General features: G+C 52.5%; 4 protein-coding genes across 4 annotated transcripts; 3 read left to right on the top strand and 1 right to left on the bottom strand.

Annotated features, from left to right (window-relative positions):
• Window positions 1-160: 160 nt before the first annotated feature.
• Window positions 161-6019, top strand: IUM83_17064 (dead deah box rna; the record flags this gene model as incomplete). Its single annotated transcript, XM_067941990.1, has 7 exons — window positions 161-1410; window positions 1484-1557; window positions 1628-1683; window positions 4896-5425; window positions 5499-5572; window positions 5643-5733; window positions 5872-6019. 7 exons carry the CDS (start codon window positions 161-163, stop codon window positions 6017-6019), a joined length of 2223 nt encoding a protein of 740 aa, XP_067792533.1.
• A 3480-nt stretch (window positions 6020-9499) lies between these two features.
• Window positions 9500-11952, top strand: IUM83_17063 (putative serine/threonine-protein phosphatase 6 regulatory subunit; the record flags this gene model as incomplete). The annotated part of the gene is made up of 2 exons (XM_067941989.1): window positions 9500-9681; window positions 9831-11952. 2 exons carry the CDS (start codon window positions 9500-9502, stop codon window positions 11950-11952), a joined length of 2304 nt encoding a protein of 767 aa, XP_067792544.1.
• A 1246-nt stretch (window positions 11953-13198) lies between these two features.
• IUM83_17062 (DEAD-box ATP-dependent RNA helicase 24) lies at window positions 13199-15078 on the bottom strand (the record flags this gene model as incomplete). Its single annotated transcript, XM_067941988.1, has 4 exons — window positions 13199-13231; window positions 13290-14642; window positions 14722-14781; window positions 14857-15078. The coding sequence occupies 4 exons, from the start codon at window positions 15076-15078 to the stop codon at window positions 13199-13201; spliced, it is 1668 nt and encodes a 555-aa protein (XP_067792532.1).
• A 103-nt stretch (window positions 15079-15181) lies between these two features.
• IUM83_17061 (U6 snRNA-associated Sm-like protein LSm6) lies at window positions 15182-15436 on the top strand (the record flags this gene model as incomplete). Its single annotated transcript, XM_067941987.1, has 1 exon — window positions 15182-15436. The coding sequence occupies one exon, from the start codon at window positions 15182-15184 to the stop codon at window positions 15434-15436; it is 255 nt and encodes an 84-aa protein (XP_067792543.1).
• Between the last annotated feature and the right edge of the window lie 4783 nt (window positions 15437-20219).

Here is a 20219-nt window from a genome sequence, read left to right as displayed (position 1 = left end):
CTCCATTGTTTAGGCTCCTGGCACGTGTAAGCTGATCCCAGACCAAGTTTTTCTCGCGGGAAGACGCGAATCCTTCGGCTCGTCCGACGTTACGAGAGGGCCAGTTGTGGCTTCGCGCTTTGGATCGGAGACCGTCACGCCGGACAAGTCTCCGTTATCGATGACGACCATCTTGGCGGTGGTGCTCCTCTTGGTGGTCGCTGTTGCGGCGGTGCGGGGCTCGCCCGTGCGAGCGTTGGACGGCTTTGGCCACGCTGTGGCCTGGTGGGCCGTGCTCAAGCTGCCGTCGCATGTGCAATCGCCCGACGGCCGCGTGGTCCCGACGCCGTGCGACTGTCCGGCCCCCGACTGCAGCAACGTGCCCACGGCGGGCTGGCCCGCGCTGGAGACGAGGGCCACGGGGCTCTGCTACCTCTACGCGGACGCCAAGAGTCCACAGTTCCGGCACTTCCGGGACGTGGGGCTGGACTGCCTGGGCCAAGGCGGGGACGACCCCGTTAGCCACACGCTCAAGCAGAAGGAGACGGACGCCGAGTACTGGGCGCTGTTCAACGACCAGCTCAACGGCATCGCTGGAGATCACCACCCGAATGGGACCCGAGACCTTGTTGACGAGGGCAAGCGCGTGTGTGGAGGCGGCGACCTGTTCAGCGCCCACGCGAAAGGAGCCGTGGCGTTCCAAGGCGACGGCACCGGCGGATTCTTCTTGCAGACGTCCACGCCCAACTTCCCAGACCCGACACACAACGACTCGTTCGTGAGACTGGGCTGTCAGGCGGACAACAACGTGCAGTTCGCTCAGCACATGCTGGCCATGTCGGTCGGGGAGAGTGAGCTGAAGGAGCTGGGGCAGAAGCTGCAACTTGCCAGACTTTGTTCGGGTAACTTTTTCCGGGACGAATCGCTGTGTGGGCTGCTGGGTAGTGCCAGTCTTTTTGAGGACGGACCCAAGCAGGAGAACACGAGCGTCTCGGCATTTTACCATGCACTGCTGGATCCGGAGCTGCCAGAGCAGCAGCCGTCCGACCCGATGAAGGCTGAGTTTCGACTCAAACTGCTGGATGAAGCGGCAGCGAGACGGAGGGTTCACGTGTTTGAGCCACTGGAGGAGCATCAACAACTTCAAGAATTCGTTGACGACGGAACAGCGAACAATGAACAGGATGTGCTGGTGCTCGTCAAAAGCCCACGAGCTGCTGTTCCGCCGTGGGCACTGGTGGCTAAGATGCTGGACTCGGACGTGAGTGTCGCCTCCTGGTGGGACGGAAGCTACGGCATCCCCACCATCTGCGCAGGAGATGTTTTCACAGACTCGCCGCATGAGTTTTGTCTGAACGATCCACCGACAGGCGTCGAGTTGAATGCTGACGGGTCCGCGCCGTACAACATCGAGAACCTTATGCAAGCTAGGTACGTGTCCTGACGCTAACCTATATACTTGACGATGAAATGGAGGTAACCGGTCATCTTGGTGCTGTTGTAGATGGCGCATGAGCGATGGTAGCGGGAATTTGACGTGGCAACTCGTTGGAGGACGGGTTCCTGATGGCAATCATGGTAAGCGGAGCGAGATCTCCTTGTGTATGCGGCAGATAACTATAAGGCTGGCTTATGTGGTGCTTTGCAGCAAAGTGGGGCCTGACGACACCTCACTCCGGTCACGTGAATACCTCGAACGCTTACGTGACATTTGGAGATCTCAACATGGCGGGCTTTCCGTGCTCTAAGGCATGCAATGGCTCACAAGCTGGTCGTGGGGGTAATTTCTTTTCACTATTGCAGCCTTCTCTGCACAAAAGTCTAGCGGAGTCCGTAATCTCTGGGGCTTGCCGCTGTTCCCCCCGTCCTGCTGCCAGGGAAGACGCTTCATTTGATCCAGTGCTCCCGATATTCGAGGAGCTCCGCATGTGTCATCGAGGTTGCATCAAGAAAATCGAGGAGCATCTGGAACCGACGCAGTTGCCAACATTAAGTGCCAACGCGTCGTCCTTCTGGTCGCTTTGATAGCTCGAGGTTGAATTCAAGTGAATATTCATGACTACAAACTAGCCATTCGAACCGAAAGCTGTAATCGACCCCTGCAGAAATAAACAAGAAAGTGAAATGTTACAAGTTTTCCCAACAAATGAAGATATAGAAAATGCTTACCTAAGTGGACGAGCTCGTACCGCACAAGATTCGACACCTCAATGACGAGGAGTCCTTGACCAGATAAACTTGGGTCTCGAGATCGACTGCAAGTTGATACAACGAAGAGAATCCGAATTTGCGTCGAAGACAAAGCGCTAGGAAAACGAACGAAAAATCCGAACTTGATCGTCCCAGCGGTAAAATGGCAGTAAGTACACCGTGTATGTATTACTTGATCGCGTAAATGAAGCAATCTGGTATTGCAATATTGCTCTCCAGAGCAGTTAGTACTCGTAGTGGAATATATAATGACACGTTTCGAGAAGAAATATCATTTTCCCGCCATTCACGTCTCATGAGCAACATGTCGTATTATTTCTACAGAAAACGAATCGGTTGCAACTGAGCAGGAAAACAAGCATTTCGGCTAGCTAGCTAGCTACAAACTCCAGCGGAGATTTTTTTTTAATCCGAGGCAGGTTCGCCATTGTGAATAAAATCAAACGAACTTTGCTAACCTCCCCCGAAACTGCTATCATCGACACCTTCAGTACGGCCGCTGTCAACGGTGGTGGCTTCGGGTTTAATGCCCTGCTTTGCAATACTACATGTAGTGATAGGTAGTAGGCGATGGTGACCAAAATTTGTTATATGTAGTTTAAGCAGCTCACGTTGGTGTTATCTTGGCAGGATACCTAGTCATTTTTGTGGCGAAGCCATTCGAAACGAAGCGTAAAGTCAGCACCTACACATATGCAACAAATGAAGACGTTGCTCTTAAAACCAATATCCCCGGATTTTCCAAGCGTACAACGCAATACTTACCGAAATGCTCCAATTCGTACTGTAATATGAATATAATAAATCCGAAAAGCATATGTTGAACCACATAAAACTCCGTTTTGAGCACAAACGCCACCTGGTACATTGGAGAAAACCCAAATTTGTGCCGAAGCAACGTGTCGAAAGAGAGTAATAAAACCACTTCCATCACCGCAAGCAGCGCAGTATTTGATGTCGACTGCAAGTCCCAGGCACTAGCACCACCAGGGTAGTACACAACGTTTGGCAAGTGCTCGAGTACGGACTTGTAGATCAGGAAGACTATTGGAACCATAGCCTCTACGTACTGGACGAGAGCGACGTATTCGGCATGAAACAGAAGTCGCACACCTTGAACCACAATCTTGTTCAGTCTCTGGTTGTGCCTAGTGGTAGCTTCTGTACCTGGGTCTGAATGCAGATTAGCTGATTTGTCTTCGCCAGAGTGCGGGGTGATCGATGCACTTCGTATGTGCTGGTATTCATGTCGTTGTAAGCTTACATGGTGGTGTTCTTGATCCGCACTTCTTCCAGTTGTAGCGTCTTCATGGCGGTATACACCAGATGCATCAAGAGTATGAAGAAGTTCCAGCCTCTCGGTCGTGAGTGGATACCGGAGACATGCCCACAACCGGACTCTCTTCAGCGACTTTGGTGGTAACGAAGCCGAGTTGTGCATTGCTTCAAGAATAATTACCAGCAAGCTTGTGGTGTCCAATGAATCGAATTTCTTGCGTATAAGAGTTCGAGAGTTCCTCCGTTCGTCCAGTAGTTTGAACAGCGCTTTCCCGTTTGCACTCATCGCTCGGAATTCCAGCAGGGATTGCCCAATGTTAACTGCGATGAATAGCAGCATCAAAGATATGGATCTTGACGTGGACATACACACCGCAATAAATAATGTACTCAAGAAATCCACACAAAACGCCACTGCAAGTGGCATGATATCTTCCAGTCTGCGCGTATTGCCCACCATGAATCGCTTTGCTGCAAATTTCCATATCGGCAGGATGACGACTGCAACGCCTCGATACCCCTCTGGAATTTGCTGATATAGCAGCTTGTAGATCGGGAACGCGCCACCTAGCGCTAAAATCGACAAAATGAAGCGATGGAATCGGTCGGCATGAGGCTTCAACGGTGAAGTTTTGGCAAAGAGGACGGATCCCAAGACAAGGAAAGTCATAATCGGATTGACAATTGCAACTGGAATAGGTGCGAGTTGCATCATGAGTGGCACTGGAAACCCAATCTTGTCGGCGGCGAGAAGACAAATCCCCAAGAAAACAGCGCTTAACCCCACAGATAACTTCACTCTTTTGCCGATTGTGAAATTGAGGCCGGGGATCAATCGGATCATTTGCGAGTTCAAGGTACAGCTTAGTATGAGTACGACCAGGAGTGACCGTACCCAAAAGACCCAATTGGCGGTCCACCCTTCCGACGGAGATTTCAGCGGCAAGCTCTCTATCAGCAATGCTGTCGCTAACGCTGGGACAGGCGATAGGAGACAAAGTAACACGACTCGGCCGCGAGAAGTGGTCTTGCAATATAAGTTGAGACTCTCGAGGCGCTCAACGGAGTACGCACCCTGACTTTCAATTTGGACGTCTCCCCATTTATCCTCGATACGCCTCCAGACTGACTTTCGTGGTCGTGCTTGCCGCGTAAGAGTGTTCCCAGGCGACCCAGCCCCCACGCCTTGTTCCCACACCTCCACCTCTGCCATTTTGCGCAATGTATCAGGAAATGGTCGAGTCACGTAGAATTGTCGAGGATCGATTGGTATTTGTATGCGAGGCCGGCAGGGAGTATGTCCATGCAATCGAAGGTGGGATACGGCGAGTACTGCATGTCTGAAATAAACCAAACTATTTTAATAGTTGAAGTACCCACATCACAGGCATAATTGCGTCGTAAGTTACGACTCGTAACCTACCAAGGCTGTCAAGCTCACCGGTCAGCACGAATACACCATCGCAGCTATCGACAAATTATTCGCGGACGGACCCAAGCAGAAGAACACGAGTGCCTCGGCATTTTACCATGCACTGCTGGACCCGGAGCTGCCAGAGCAGCAGCCTTCCGACCCGATGAAGGCTGAGTTTCGACTCAAACTGCTGGATGAAGCGGCAGCGAGACGGAGGGTTCACGTGTTTGAGCCACTGGAGGAGCATCAACAACTTCAAGAATTCGTTGACGACGGAACAGCGAACAGTGAACAGGATGTGCTGGTGCTCGTCAAAAGCCCACGAGCTGCTGTTCCGCCGTGGGCACTGGTGGCTAAGATGCTGGACTCGGACGTGAGTGTCGCCTCCTGGTGGGACGGAAGCTACGGCATCCCCACCATCTGCGCAGGAGATGTTTTCACAGACTCGCCGCATGAGTTTTGTCTGAACGATCCACCGACAGGCGTCGAGTTGAATGCTGACGGGTCCGCGCCGTACAACATCGAGAACCTTATGCAAGCTAGGTACGTGTCCTGACGCTAACCTATATACTTGACGATGAAATGGAGGTAACCGGTCATCTTGGTGCTGTTGTAGATGGCGCATGAGCGATGGTAGCGGGAATTTGACGTGGCAACTCGTTGGAGGACGGGTTCCTGATGGCAATCATGGTAAGCGGAGCGAGATCTCCTTGTGTATGCGGCAGATAACTATAAGGCTGGCTTATGTGGTGCTTTGCAGCAAAGTGGGGCCTGACGACACCTCACTCCGGTCACGTGAATACCTCGAACGCTTACGTGACATTTGGAGATCTCAACATGGCGGGCTTTCCGTGCTCTAAGGCATGCAATGGCTCACAAGCTGGTCGTGGGGGTAATTTCTTTTCACTATTGCAGCCTTCTCTGCACAAAAGTCTAGCGGAGTCCGTAATCTCTGGGGCTTGCCGCTGTTCCCCCCGTCCTGCTGCCAGGGAAGACGCTTCATTTGATCCAGTGCTCCCAATATTCGAGGAGCTCCGCATGTGTCATCGAGGTTGCATCAAGAAAATCGAGGAGCATCTGGAACCGACGCAGTTGCCAACATTAAGTGCCAACGCGTCGTCCTTCTGGTCGCTTTGATAGCTCGAGGTTGAATTCAAGTGAATATTCATGACTACAAACTAGCCATTCGAACCGAAAGCTGTAATCGACCCCTGCAGAAATAAACAAGAAAGTGTTACCCGTTTTCCCAACAAATGAACATAAAGAAAATGCTTACCTAAGTTCGTACCACACAACTTTCGACACCTCAACGACGAGAAGTCCTTGACCAGATAAACTTTGGTCTCGAGCACGACTGTAAGTTGATACAACGAAGAGAATCCGAATTGCGTTGAAGAAAAAGCGCTAGGAAAACGAACGAAATATCTGAAAGTTGTTGATGCTCCTCCAGTGGCTCAAACACGTGAACCCTCCGTCTCGCTGCCGCTTCATCCAGCAGTTTGAGTCGAAACTCAGCCTTCATCGGGTCGGAAGGCTGCTGCTCTGGCAGCTCCGGGTCCAGCAGTGCATGGTAAAATGCCGAGGCACTCGTGTTCTTCTGCTTGGGTCCGTCCGCGAATAATTTGTCGATAGCTGCGATTGTGTATTCGTGCTGACCGGTGAGCTTGACAGCCTTGGTAGGTTTCGAGTCGTAACTTACGACACAATTATGCCTGTGATGTGGGTACTTCAACTATTAAAATAGTTTGGTTTATTTCAGACATGCTCTACTCGCCGTATCCCACCTTCGATTGCATGGGCACACCCTGCCAGGCCAAACGCCCTCGCATACAAATACCAATTGATCCTGGGCAAGTCTACGTGACCCGACCATTTCCTGATACATTGCGCAAAATGGCAGAGGTGGAGGTGTGGGAACAAGGCGTGGGGGCTGGGTCGCCTGGGAACATTCTTACGCGGAAAGCACGACCACGAAAGTCAGTCTGGAAACGAGTCACGGAGAAATGGGAGGCCATCCAAATTGAAAATCAAGGTGCGTACTCCATTGAACGCCTCGAGAGCCTCAATTTGTACTGCAAAACGACATCTATCAGCCGGGTCGTATTCTTTTGCGTGTTGTCGCCCATTCCTGCTTTACTAACAGCTTTGGTGGTGGAGAGTTTCCCACTTCGACTACCAGCAGAAGGGTGGGCCGCCAACTGGGTCTTCTGGCTACGGTTGTTCGTGATGCACACTGCGATCGGCATTGTTATGAATTCTCAAATTGCCAGACTGATTCCTGAGCTCAATTTCCCCATTCTCAAGAGAGCGGTCGTGTCGTTGGGGATGGTCATTGCGTTCGTGGCGACATGTCTTCTTTTTGCTAGCACAGTTGGATTCCCAATCCCATTCATGATTCAAATTGGCGCAATTCCACGTAGAATTTACGGCTCGCTAACGACTATGGCCGTACTTGGGCCAGCGATATTTGCGAAGAATTCCCCATCGAAAAGACAGTATGACCGATACAACCGCTTCTACGGCCCCTTTGTGATACTTTCCCTCTCATTCCCATTCTACAAAGTGTTGTATAACCTTGTACCAGTCGCGTATCGGGGCGTTACGGTTATTATATTGGTTATTTGGAAGTTTTCCGCAAGACATGTTATTGTGCGCAAAACCCGAGCTCTTGAAGACGTCATGCCAGTACTAGTGACGTTGTCCGTGGATTTCTTGAGTACATTATTCATTGCGGTGTGCGTGTCGACGTCAAGGTCCGTCTACTTAATGCTGCTATTCACCGGAGTGAACATTGGCCAGTTACTGTTCCAATTCCGAGCGATGAGTGCAAACGGGAAAGCTCTTCTTAAGCTGCTTGACGCACAGAGAAGCTCGCAGACACTCACTGGCAAGAAATTGGACGTGTTCACGGGCTCGACCAACCTGCTGCTGATCATTCTTGACGCAACGCAGAACTCGGCATTATTGCCGCCGAAATCTCTGGAAGAAGTTCGATTGTGGGCGTGCCTGCCGTATCCACTCACGGCAACCATACTCGACCGGCTTCGTGTTCTCGATTCATCAGGAGTATACAGAAGTAGAGACGATATAACCAGTCGGTGGAAATATTCTAGTTGGGGTTACGAACAGGATGGTCGATTGAGCAGCATACAGCGTCCCGCAAGCCTACGTATACGAAGCGCTTCCATTACGCCATGTGCGGAAAATTCCGCCGCGGTAGTCTCATTAAAGACGCCGCCAGAACAACTTGCCAAACATCAAACTACCCAGGGGCGTAGCCACAGGTCGATAAAAGTCGTGGTCCAAGGAGTTAGGCTTCTGTTTCATTCCGAATTTGTGACGCTTGTTCAGTATGTTGAGGTCATTGTGCCGATAGTATTTCTGATCTTCAAGTCCACGCTGGAGCACTTGCCAAATGTTGTGTACTATCCTGGTGGTGCTGGCAACTGGAACATGGAGTGTGTGTCAAATATTTCGCTGTTTGCGGTGATGGGAATCGGGTTATTGCTGTCTTTCAACACGCTTCTGCACCGCCGATTCGGGTTCTCTCCATTGTATCAGCTGGCGTTTGTCCTTGAAACGGAGATGTGGGTGGTTCAAGCAATGCTATTCAACCTTATGCTCCTCGTATTGCAATATGATCTCGAGCATTTCGGTCAGTATCGTGTTTCACATCGTAGAGCACAGTTTTGGTGGGTTTTTTTTCTGACGTTCACCTGTTTTTTGTTTTTGTTTCTGTAGGTGCCGACTTCACTTTTCGTTTCGAGTGGCTTCGTAGCAAAAACGATTAGCTATTGAGTTGTAGGCTGGACAACTATGAGCTGTCAAAACTAAACCAGCTGATATCATAAACGCCGAGCTTGCTAGCCTCTCTGAGTTGGGCGGGGCAACTGCAACACGATCCTGATGGCTGTGTGATTCGGCGCGTGCATTATAATAGCCAATCCACGTCGCAAGGTTTTCCTTTTTGACCAATCTAGACGCATCTGATATTAGCCAATGCCCGTCGCCTCGACGAAATTGAGGCGACTGGATTGGTGGTCAGGATGTGGCTTCGATCACCAACATGTGACCCGACGACGTGGCACGCGCGTCGACTAGCGCCACACAACCTTCCTGCAAGATCGATCGGCCACGCTAAAATAGAGCCGCGCAGCCAAAAGCCGAAGCAACGCACAGCCACAGCCCTGCTTATTCTCTCGGCACTCGAGCCTGTCAGCACATCGCAACCCGCTAGCTCCGTCCGGATATCACGCGCCAATATTAGCGCTGTGGAGCCCAAAGCACGCTCTGCAAAAAAAGCTCGACAATCTTTCATCCAATCAGCGTCCTTAAAATCACCCCTACCCTCATAGTTGCGGGGAATTCGCCGCTGCCTACCTCTACGCGCACTATCATATTGTCACTTCTGTATACTATGGTGCTAACTGTAATGCCGGTATGAGTGCTGCGTTCCCACAGAAACGGGTCGAGGGGGGAAGGTGGTGGCGGTGGCACCAGGGAAGAAGAAACCTCCAGCCCACAACCAAGCGGAGCGAAGTGCGCGCTCCCCCCCCTTCGACGTTTGGAGAGAGAGGGGGCTTACCTTAACCGAGACGGTTAGAGAGTTCTTGCATCATGTCGCTGTTCTCCGCCATGGCCGACGAGGGCAGCGTGTGGGCGCAGGGCTCGTCGCTCTTTAACATCTCGAGCCCGCTCAACGACCTGCTGGAGAAGGACGGCTTCACGCTGGAGGAGGTGCTGCAGGAGGACGAGCTGGTGCAGGAGGTCAAGACGCGCAACACCAAGCTCATCGACTTGTACGGCGTGCACAACGTTTTTTTCTTTTATTTGTTCACTTATAGCGTGCTTTTGCCGTGGACGGCAGGCACCACGCACCTAAAGCGTTATTTTACGTTACGACAGTCTCTAACCATTTCCCCCCCTTCCGGTGTCTCTAACCCTCCAGCCTATCACAGGAGGCCGTGCTGCAGAAGCTCGTGGAGTACGTGGTGGTGAGCCCCGAGGACCCGTCCGACGACCTGCGCACGCTCAAGTACCCGTACATGGCCTGCGAGGTCATCTGCTGCGACATCACGAGCATCACCGAGACCCTCGTTTCCTCGAACGAGGGCAAGATCGTGGAAACCCTATTAGGGTTTCTGGCCCAGCCCACGCCGCTAGACCCTAGACTGGCCGGCTACTTCGAGAAGATCGTGACGATGCTCATGGTGCGCAAGCCGCAGGAGATGACGGCGCAGCTCAACAAGAACTCGGACGCGCTGCTGGCGGGGTTCGCCCGCCACGCGGCCAGTTTTTCCGTCGCGGAGCTGCTCAAGCGGCTGCTGCAGCCCTACCAGGCCGACTACATGGACGACTGCATGGACTTCCCGGGGATGTCCATGGGCTTCCCGCCCTCCAACTCGTGGTACGGGGACGATGAGGACACTTTGGGGGGCAGCGGCACCCCCACCGCCAACAAGGACAAAACCCTAAGCTGGCAGTCGGAGCCCACGGTCGTGGACCTGCTGCTGCAGGCGCTCGGAGACGTCGAGGCCGACAGCGACGCCCACAAGCACGCGTCCGAGGTGCTGGTGGACATTATCCACTGCGGCACGCGCGCGCAGCAGAGCGACCCGGCGTCGCCGGCGAGCTCGAGCTCTCCCGTGTCTTTTGCTCTCTTGGAGCATTTGGAGACCAAGGAGGTGGCGGAGAAGCTGGTGGCCCTCGCCGTGCCCGCGCAGGGCGCGGGCGCGGCATGCACCTCGTCCATGACCGGAGCCATCTCGGTGCTCAGTGCGCTGCTGTCGCGCGCCACCAACGCGCAGTACTGCGCCACGGACGAGATGCCCCCCGCCGTGGCCTGTGCCGTGGAGAGACTGCCCCAGATCTGCGCCATCTTGAAGGTGGACGGAGACGACGCCGGCACGATCCGCAACCAGCGCCACCAGGAAGTCCCGAGGCTGGGGCTGCGCCGGCTGAAGATGGTCGGACTGGTCGTGCTGTTGATGCAGTCCAAGTACCAGAAGGTGGACATCGCGCTGCTGGAGCAGCACGCGATCGAGACCTGCCTGGACCTGTTCTTCAAGTTCGAGTCGGTCAACATGCTCCACGCCGACGTGGAGAGCATGGTGATCGGCATCTTAGAAAGCGGCAGCCACGAGCTGCTCGTAGGATTAGTGAAGGAGGCGCGCCTGCTGCCCCGCATCATCGAGGCGCACGAGAAGAACGATGAGGCCACTGCCGTTGCTAAGGGCTTTTCGCTTGGATTTGTGGGCCACCTCCACCGAATCTGCAACATGCTTATGACCATGCTGGAGGACGTGCGCGGCAGCACCAACGACGAGGGATCGCTCAACGACATGCGGCACGCGGACACGGTGCTGGAGCTTTTCGAGGAGGACGAGGTCACGTGGAAAAAGTGGGAGGAGCTGTCGTCCAAGGTGCTCGCCCCCATCTACGAGCGCGAGCGCCTGCCTCTGGGTGGCGTGACGATTTCCCAGGGAGGCGAGGACCCGTACTCGGTTATGGGCTTTAACCAGAACGAAGAGCTGCTGAACGCGCAGTTCGCGGAGATGCTGGGCGCCTCGGGCTTTGGCTCGGACCCAAATGGTTTTGATACGGACTTTGACGTCAAGGACACCGACACACCCATGCTACCTGAAATCATGAACGACAGCAGTAGTAGCGAGGAGGAAGACGAGGAGGAGCTGGCACGACAGGACAGCGCTCCCAAGGATAGCGAAGGCGGCGTGGGCACCGACCGCTGGGCAAACTTCGAGTCTGGCGGCAGCTGGGCCAAGTTCGAGGACACGTTTGAAGATATCCCCTTTGAGCCTATCCCTGGTATGGAGAACGACGATTTTGAAGACGATGAGCCCGTGCCTGAGCTTGTAACGACGGCAGACCTGATGCAGACGGAGACTCCTGCACCACCTGTTGCTGATGCTGCCCCCGCCGCGGCAACAGAGACGGCGGAGATTACGGAGGAGAGCAGCGCCGCTAGCAGTTCGGATGAGGCCCCTAGTGCAGATGCAGCTGCGGTAGAAAAAACTTCAGAGGATGCTGCTGCCCCGGAGGCGCAGGCGTGAATTGACAGACAATAGATTCGCTCTTTGATGGGAATGCAGCCACGCGACGATCACTTTTGAGCAGACAAATAAGCCGCCGCCCCAGTATCATGTAGTTTCCTTATAGCCTTCTGTTCAGTCTCCTTCGTTTGCATTCGTTGCAGTGTACACGTAGACAGCTTGTAGTCTTGTCATGAAATGAAAGATAACATTCCTCCCATGCGTTTCCTGGACTTAACTGACATGCAAGCTACCAGTACCCCCACCCTTCAGTGCCTGCGACGTCCATCTCGCGATCGGGAGCGAGACCGAGAAGGTGATCGGCGTCGACACTCTCGACTCCGATCACGGTTGCGGCCTCGGCTCCGACTTCGACTTCTGCTGCGACTGCGGCTGGAGCTGTAACTTCGTCGGCGATGGCGTTCTCGCGAAGGTGACCTGCGTCGTCGTCCGCGATCGCTTTCAGATGAACTTGATCGAGAGCGGCGGTGCCGACGACTTCTTGATCTTGAGTTGCTGCGGCTACGAGATCGAGCACTTCGTCGGCGGCTCCGACTTCTCGATCGTGACTTCCTACCATGCTGTGAGCTGGGGCGGTGAGGAGATGACTTCGTTCTCGAAGTTGCTTGAGTTTGCCCACCCGAGGCGGTAGATGCACTTGAGTCTTTCGTATCTTCAGGCGTTGATGCCACCACTGCCGGTGGAGGAGGCGGTGGAACCAGCGAAGCGGCAGACACAGCATTTGGAGTTGCTTGCGCTTGCGATCGGTATGTAGGTGGCGCTGGCGGCGTAGGCACCAGGGGAGTCGTAAACGATGTATTTGCCCGCACCGGAGGCGGTGGAGGAGCTATTGAGCTCATGCTGGAGGTGATTGCTGGCGGAACAGGAGACTGCCGGGGAACATCGGACGCTAGAGTCGACTTCACGAAACCTGAACGAAAAGCAGTGGCCAACGAGGAAGCAGCAGGTGCAGAAGCCCTCACAAACCCACTCATTCCACCAGATCGCCCTATTGGTTTCGTACTCGTCACACCTGCGAAGCCCAGACCTTTGCGTTTGTTAGCCTTGTCATTGCGGCGACTGTCATCCCACCGCTTAAGCTCCGCCGCATCTTCTGCATCGAGCACACGCTCTCCACTTTCGCTTGGCTGTTGGACTGGCACGGCAGGTGCTTGCCCAAAAGCACTCTGCCCACCGTTTCCAGCACTCGCCATCGAGGCCGCACGACCTGCAGCTCCACCACGACGAAAACGGGAGTCTCTTTTAGCTAGCGCAAGTAGCTCTGCCGAAACTGGTTGGCCTGAGACGTCCATATTGTACACCAGCTGAGAAGCAAATTGCGACTCGTTGCGAGTCACCAGTGTGTATGCAGTTCCAGGCTCAAAACCTTCCAGACCCATGCGTCCCGTACGGCCGATACGGTGCACGTGAGTGTCGATATTCTTCGCCACGTCAAAGTTCACCACGTTCTTCACATCCTTGACGTCAAGACCACGAGCTGCCACATCGGTAGCCACAAGAACACGGCACTCTCCATGCTTAAACTTCGCCAACGCGTCCGCACGGTCTTGTTGCGTTTTATCACCGTGCAAACATAGCGCAGGAGCTGCCGGAAAAGCAGTCGCCAGGTTCTTCGCAAGCTCCTCACAACCAGCCTTACTTCCAGCAAAAATAAGCAAGCGTCCTTCCTCAACCAAGCCACGGATACGCGCCATCAACCACGGCCACTTAGCTCCATGTCCCGGCAACACCACCGCAATCTGCCGAATATCCTCATTAGCTTGACCCACCTGTCCGATCGTCAACTTTACCGGGTTCTTAAGCACATCTAGAGCTAACGCTTCAATTCGTCGGCGGAAAGTAGCGGAAAACATGAGCGTTTGGCGGTCTGGGCGTATCTGACCCATAACAGAGCGTAACTGGGGCTCGAAACCCATCTCGAACATCCGATCTGCTTCATCAAGCACCACGAACGTCACCCGGTTCATCGGCGCCGTCTTCTTCCGGATCATCTCAATCAATCTGCCGGGAGTTGCAACCACCACCTCGACACCCTTTTTCAGCGCTTGAACCTGTTCCCACTTGCCTGCTCCACCGTAGATCGCCGCACACGACGCCCCATAAACCCCGAGGAATTTCTTCGCCTGTACGTATGTCTGGTGTGCAAGTTCTCGAGTCGGCGCCAACACCACCGCAATGGGCCCTTCACCCCTCTGCAACTCGCGTTGGTCCATTACATGGCGAACCATGGGCAACGTAAACGCTAATGTTTTCCCCGACCCGGTTTTGGCAATTCCGATCAAATCTCGACCCGAAAGGGCAACGGGGAATGCTTGAGCTTGGATTGCGGTGGGGGCCTCCAGTCCCAATTTCATGAGCGTTTGCAACATTTTGCGGTCGAAACCGAGGTGCATGAAGGATCGAACGGGGCTCGGAACGTCCGTTCCGTTCACCTTAACACTCAACTCTAACCGGAGTTTAGACACTTCTTGGTTCGAGAGAGAGGACGTCTCACTGTGAGGAATGTAGAAATTTTTCCGGAATGAGTCGTAGCGGACGGAGGAATGGTCGACTGGGGCCAAAACCTCCATCACCTTCTTCGCCATGTCGTCGGGACCTTCCGCGTCGTCGAGTTGCTTGGCTGTTGCGTAAACTTCCTCGTCCGAGTCATCGCTGCCCGTGGGTAAGCCAATCCGAGGCTTCTTAGCGGTCTAGGAAGAATTTTAAACAGTGTTAAAGTTGTTGTAGAAAAACTCAAGTTTAAGATAGTGTTAAACGGATGCTACTTACCCGCGCGTATTCCTCCAGATAACTGTCTGCGTCATCATCTTCATGCTTTAGCACTTGCGGCTGCCAATCGTACACGGATACTCAGCTTAGTATTTAACATCAATGCAAACAGTCTCTCTGTCGGTTAGCACTCACCTTGTCCGCCACCCGTTTAGGTGATGCCTTGCGCTGTTGTGTCACTTGAGCGTCGATGCCCTGCATGAACGCGTCCAGCGGGTCCACCTCGTCGTCTCCATCGTCCGCTGCAGCAGGAGGAGGTTGCGCTCGCTCGTCTCCACTGTCCTCCGCGTCGAAGTAGTCCGTGGGTTGGGCCTTCCGCCTCGCGCCGCGCAGATACTCGCGCTGGAGCTGATCCATCCTCAAAATAACGCTTTACACTAAAGTGTAAAATAACGGGTTCCCTAACACGCGTTATTTTAGTCCAATCAATCCAACGTTGGTTTGCATTTGCGAAGTAAGGATGGCGGAGCAGGAGCAGCAGCAGCAAGCGACCAAGAAGACGCCGTCCGACTTCCTCAAGGGCGTGCTGGGCCGCCCCGTGGACGTGAAGCTCAACAACGGCGTGGAGTACAAGGGCGTGCTGGCCTGCCTGGACGGCTTCATGAACATCGCCATGGAGCAGACGCAGGAGTACGTCAACGGGCAGCTCAAGGCGCAGTACGGCGACTGCTTCATCCGCGGCAACAACGTGCTGTACATCTCGGCCTCCAAGTGAACGCCATCTGGCTGCCGTTAAATTGGATGAATGAAAAATCCAGCGACATGTTGCTTCTCTTCAGCTTTGGTTGCCGTAGTTGCATTCACGTAAAAGCAAAAATATTTCACCAGAGTTTGCGCCATTTTCTAATGAGAGGACTCCGGCGAATACTTAGTACTGAGTAAAACAAAACGTATGCGTAGTAGCAACAGGTGAAATCGACTCCTGCAAAACAAAACGAAAAGCAAACTATAGGCGAAACAGGTTGACTCCTCGGATAGCGTGGAAAACGTGAACTTGCAGTACTCGCGAGACGTTCGACAGAATATGCGCCTTGGCTTTCAACTTGGACGACGTCCCATTTCTTCTCGATACGTCTCCAGAGAGACTTTCTTGGTAGTGTTCGCTGTGAAGAAGGTTCCACCGCCGGTACACCATTTGGAGTTTGTTCCATCAACTCCACTCTGTCATCTTGCGAAATATCGAGGAAGGTTCGCAATGACTATCGTTACGTCCTTGATTCGGTTACCCAGCACTCCAGTACACCGCTAGTGTGAAATCTGCAATTCCTCTCCATCACGGCGCGCTGTAGGAAAGAACTAGTACTTCTAGGTTTTACCCCACTTGTGGTTATATCCCTGTCAGTTAGAATGAATAGGCATATATGGGAATAAACACTTAAGTCGGCGTCTTCTAAAGGTAAGGAGTCGTCGACTACGATCTTCATCTATTTTAACAAACGATCTAGTGGCAGCATTTCAACTGGAGCCTGAAGAAGCTGTAGCTGTAGTTGTACGAAGCCATTCAAACTTGAAGGAGAAGTCTGCACCTGAAAAAAATCGTAATAAAAGCTTGATCAGTAGTCAATTTCAATTTTCGAGGAATGCACGAAGAATACTAACCGAAGTGGAGGAGCTCATACTGCAGCAAAAATAGAAGCGCAACGAAAAGATGAACTTGAACTGGGCATGACTGTGTCTCCAGCACGAACGCGAGTTGGCAGAGTGGGGAAAACGAGAACGTGTTCTGCAGAAATGCGCTCAAACACAGGAACGAGGCCACCTTCATTAGCACAAACACCATCAGATTCGTCATCGTTGCCACTGTCCAGTCCGTATCGTCTTGTGGGTAGAAGGTGGCGTTAGGCAACTGACTAAGTATCAACTGGTACACCACAAATACGAACGGAATCACACATTCGACGTATTGGACCAGCGTGAGATATTCACAGTGGAACAAGTGCTGCAGTCCTTGCAAAGTGAGCCTCTCGGACTTTTCACCGACGATTCGATTGGCGTTAATCGTTTCGGCATGGCTTCCTTCTCCCTCTGCGCTGTTACAGCCAGTATCGGGTATCACTGGGGGCGTAGAAGTCGTGGTTGGAGATATTGTTGATTTTTTCGCGACACAGAGTTTGCGGAATGCTCAGCTACATCGTACACACCTGACAATTCTAGCTTCCCAAGCTGGCGTGCTTGCTCTAGGGTGATAGGGTGAGAAAGGCACGACCAGAGACGAGCGCCTCGTAATGAGCTCACACGGTAGGTTTTGGGACTTCGAACAACTGCAGTGATCATAGATAGAAGCTCCAGCATACTAGTCAGTCGTTTGGCGTGGAGCCGTACTAACGAATTGCGTCGTTCCCTTAAAAGTTCCCGTACGATCTTCGCATTGGCCTTGATATCACGGTACTCCACAAACCACCGACACACATGTAGTAGAATGAATAGACCAGAGAGGTAAAGCGATCGCGATGTGTACATGCACACGGAGACGAGCAACGTGCCGAAGAAGTCGACAGAGAAAGCAACAAACTCCGGTATGCAATCTTCCAGTTCCCTAGTGGCATGCACCACGTAGCTCTCGGCCGCGAATTTCCAGATTGGCAAGATAATCACTACAATGCTGTCGTAAGCTGCCGGAACCAAACTATACAGGACCTTGTAGATAGGATATACTCCAATTAGTGTCATATGAGCAAAGAAAAATCGGTTGATACGGACTCCTGCGGCTTTAAATGGTGACGCTTTCGTGAATAATCCTGGCCCCAGGATGAGTCGAATCATTAGAGGCATGTAGATTCCGACTGGAACAGCACCAAATTGCATCATGAAAGGAACCGGGAAGCCTATCGTTGCTGCAACGAGGATGTTGGTCGCAATATGAGCAGAACTTCCTAGGAATGCTGCCGTAAGCCGTTTGATAGGGGTGAAATTAATGTCAGGAACAAATGAGCTGGTTTGAGAGTTTCCCCCAAAGCCCAATATCGTTTGCACCACCAGCAAGCGAACCCAGAAAACCCAGTTGGCTGCCCAGCCCTCAGACGGATGTCGAAGCGGGAGGCACTCTAACAGCACGGTCACTGTCAATGTTGGCAAGGGGGAAGCAAACACACCAAAATCACTCGAACACGCGATGTAGTTTTGCAGTAGAGGTCCAGGCTCTCTAGCCGTTCCATTGAGTACGAGCCCTGGCGACCAACTTGACTTTCATTCCATCGCTCCTCAAGACGCTTCCAAAGCGGGGCCTTTGATTCTTGCTGCATCCTTTGTGATAGTTCCGTCCACCTCAACACCCTCCAACCCACAAACTTCATTGGCAACACCAAAAATATATACTTCACACGACATTTGTGTAAGGTTCAAAATAAGCAAATTTTAGCGTCAACGTCTGAAACTGTAGCGCGCTTTGCAGAAACTACATGTAGTTCACAACGTATGGACACCAAGAAGGTGTTACCATTTTATGTATTATGCAGAAAATATGTGATTCAGAGTCTATTAATTAAGGGTTAATAACGTTATAAAGATAAGCGCCCAGATTATTTCTTCTCGTGAAGCCAGTTGAAGCGGAAGGTAAAATCAGCCCCTGAAGCATGATGGCAATCCAAATACGTTATAAAGGCCAAACAAAGAGTAAAAATTTGGTATCAAGCGCTCACCCAAGTGTTCAAGCTGATACTGAAGCAGGAAAATTGTCTCTAAGAACAGGTTAGCCTGCACTGGGTAAACTTGCCTCTCGAGCACGAAAGCAAGTTGGTACAGCGGGGAAAAGGCAAACTTGTGGTGCAGAAAAAAGTGCAAAATCACGAGTGATCCAATTTCTAGCGCTGCAAACACCAACAGATTCACCATTGCTCTCGTGCCCCAATTCCCAGCACCCCCAGGGTAGTACACAACATTAGGTAGCTGCTCAAGCACGGACCTGTAAACAACGAATACGAGCGGAACGACACATTCGATGTACTCGACTAGTGCCAGGTATTCGCAGTGAAACAGCAGCTGTAAACCCTGCAGAACCAACTCTGTCGACCGTTTTCCCTGTCGTAGGCCTCTGCTGGTACTTTGAGTCTTGATAAGTCCCCTGGTCGTTCCCTTCGCCATCGTTCCTGTCACATTTGCCAATGTGATCTCAGTGTGCAGGGGGGCTGGTGCAACTGAAACTCGTTGGTAATCCCAAGACGTTGGGCGTTTTCGGGATGCGGTTTTGGATGATGCTATGGCTCCTTCTCTGTTGGCTGGTAGGCCTTTCGAGCCGTATATGCCTGACGCACCCAGAGTTTGCAATCTGTTGTCGAGCGGTTCTGGAAGAACATTGCGAGGATTGGACCACAAGCGTGCACTATCCAACGATGTCACTTGGTAGGCACTCGGATTTCTAGCCACGTTGAGGATCAGCTGCAGCAGACCTGTGCTTTCATCAGTTTTGTGAGATCCACCGTTCTTGTCTCGAAGGCGCTTCTCTGTAAGTCTTTGCCTATTTAGAAATTGCAGCAGCGTCTTAGCGTTGTTACGTACTTCACGAAACTCAAGCAGAGACTGGCCAACGTCAGCTGCGATGAACAACCCTGACAGGTATATAGAGTTTGACGTGGACATGCATGCAGAGAGAAAAAGAGCGCTGAAAAAATCCACAGAAAAGGCCACAAGCTCTGGCATAAAATCCTCTAGGTCTCGTGTTGCACTCACAACAAACCGCTTAGCTGCAAATTTCCAGATTGGAAGTACAAGAACGATTGCACCGCGATACGCATGAGGTATAAGGTCGTATAGTGCTTTGTACAGCGGGTAAATCCCAGTTAGGGCCAAGTGAACGAAGAACGATCTCTGAAATCGTTCATGATGCAGCCACAGCAGAGAACCCTTTGCAAATAATCCCGGGCCGAAGACAAGGCGTGTAATGGTAGGTGCGTAAATCGCCATCGTAATCGCCCCGAGCTGCCACATGAAGGGCACAGGGAAACCGAAGACAGCGCCTTCAAGAAGGTACGTCCCAGACTGTAACACACAAATGCCCAAGGCCGCGATGGCCATCTTGCTAATCGTGAGATCGAAACCTGGAATGAAGGCGTTCATCTGAGAGAATCCTGCCACGCTTAGGGTGAACACCATCACACTCAAACGAATCCAGAACATCCAGTTAGCAGCCCACCCATCAGACGGTGAACGCAGGGGGAAGCATTCAAGTAGCACAGCTACCGTCAGCACCGGAAGTGGGGTGAACACACATACTAAAACGACACGGGTTTTCGAGGTTGTCCTGCAATAGTGCTCCAGCAGCTCGAGACGTTCAACAGAGTAGGATCCTTGGCGACCCACTTGAATTCTCTCCCAGAACTCCTCTAGGCGTTGACACGGATTAGCCCGGTGTTCCTGTGTTGAAACGGCAGCTTGGGCCTCGCTCTGCTTTCCAAGACTTCCCATTGCTCAGCAAACCGAGTTCGAGTATACTTCAACGTACGGCACGCCGCACCTCAAAAAAATATGCTACACGGAACCACGACGGAAGGTAACAAGTACTA

This window comes from Phytophthora cinnamomi (genome assembly GCF_018691715.1).
Source record: "Phytophthora cinnamomi strain GKB4 chromosome Unknown Contig34, whole genome shotgun sequence".
Taxonomy (NCBI): Eukaryota; Oomycota; class Peronosporomycetes; order Peronosporales; family Peronosporaceae; genus Phytophthora; species Phytophthora cinnamomi.
Note: the sequence above shows the minus strand (reverse complement) of the source record. Positions and strands in the feature narration are given on the sequence as shown.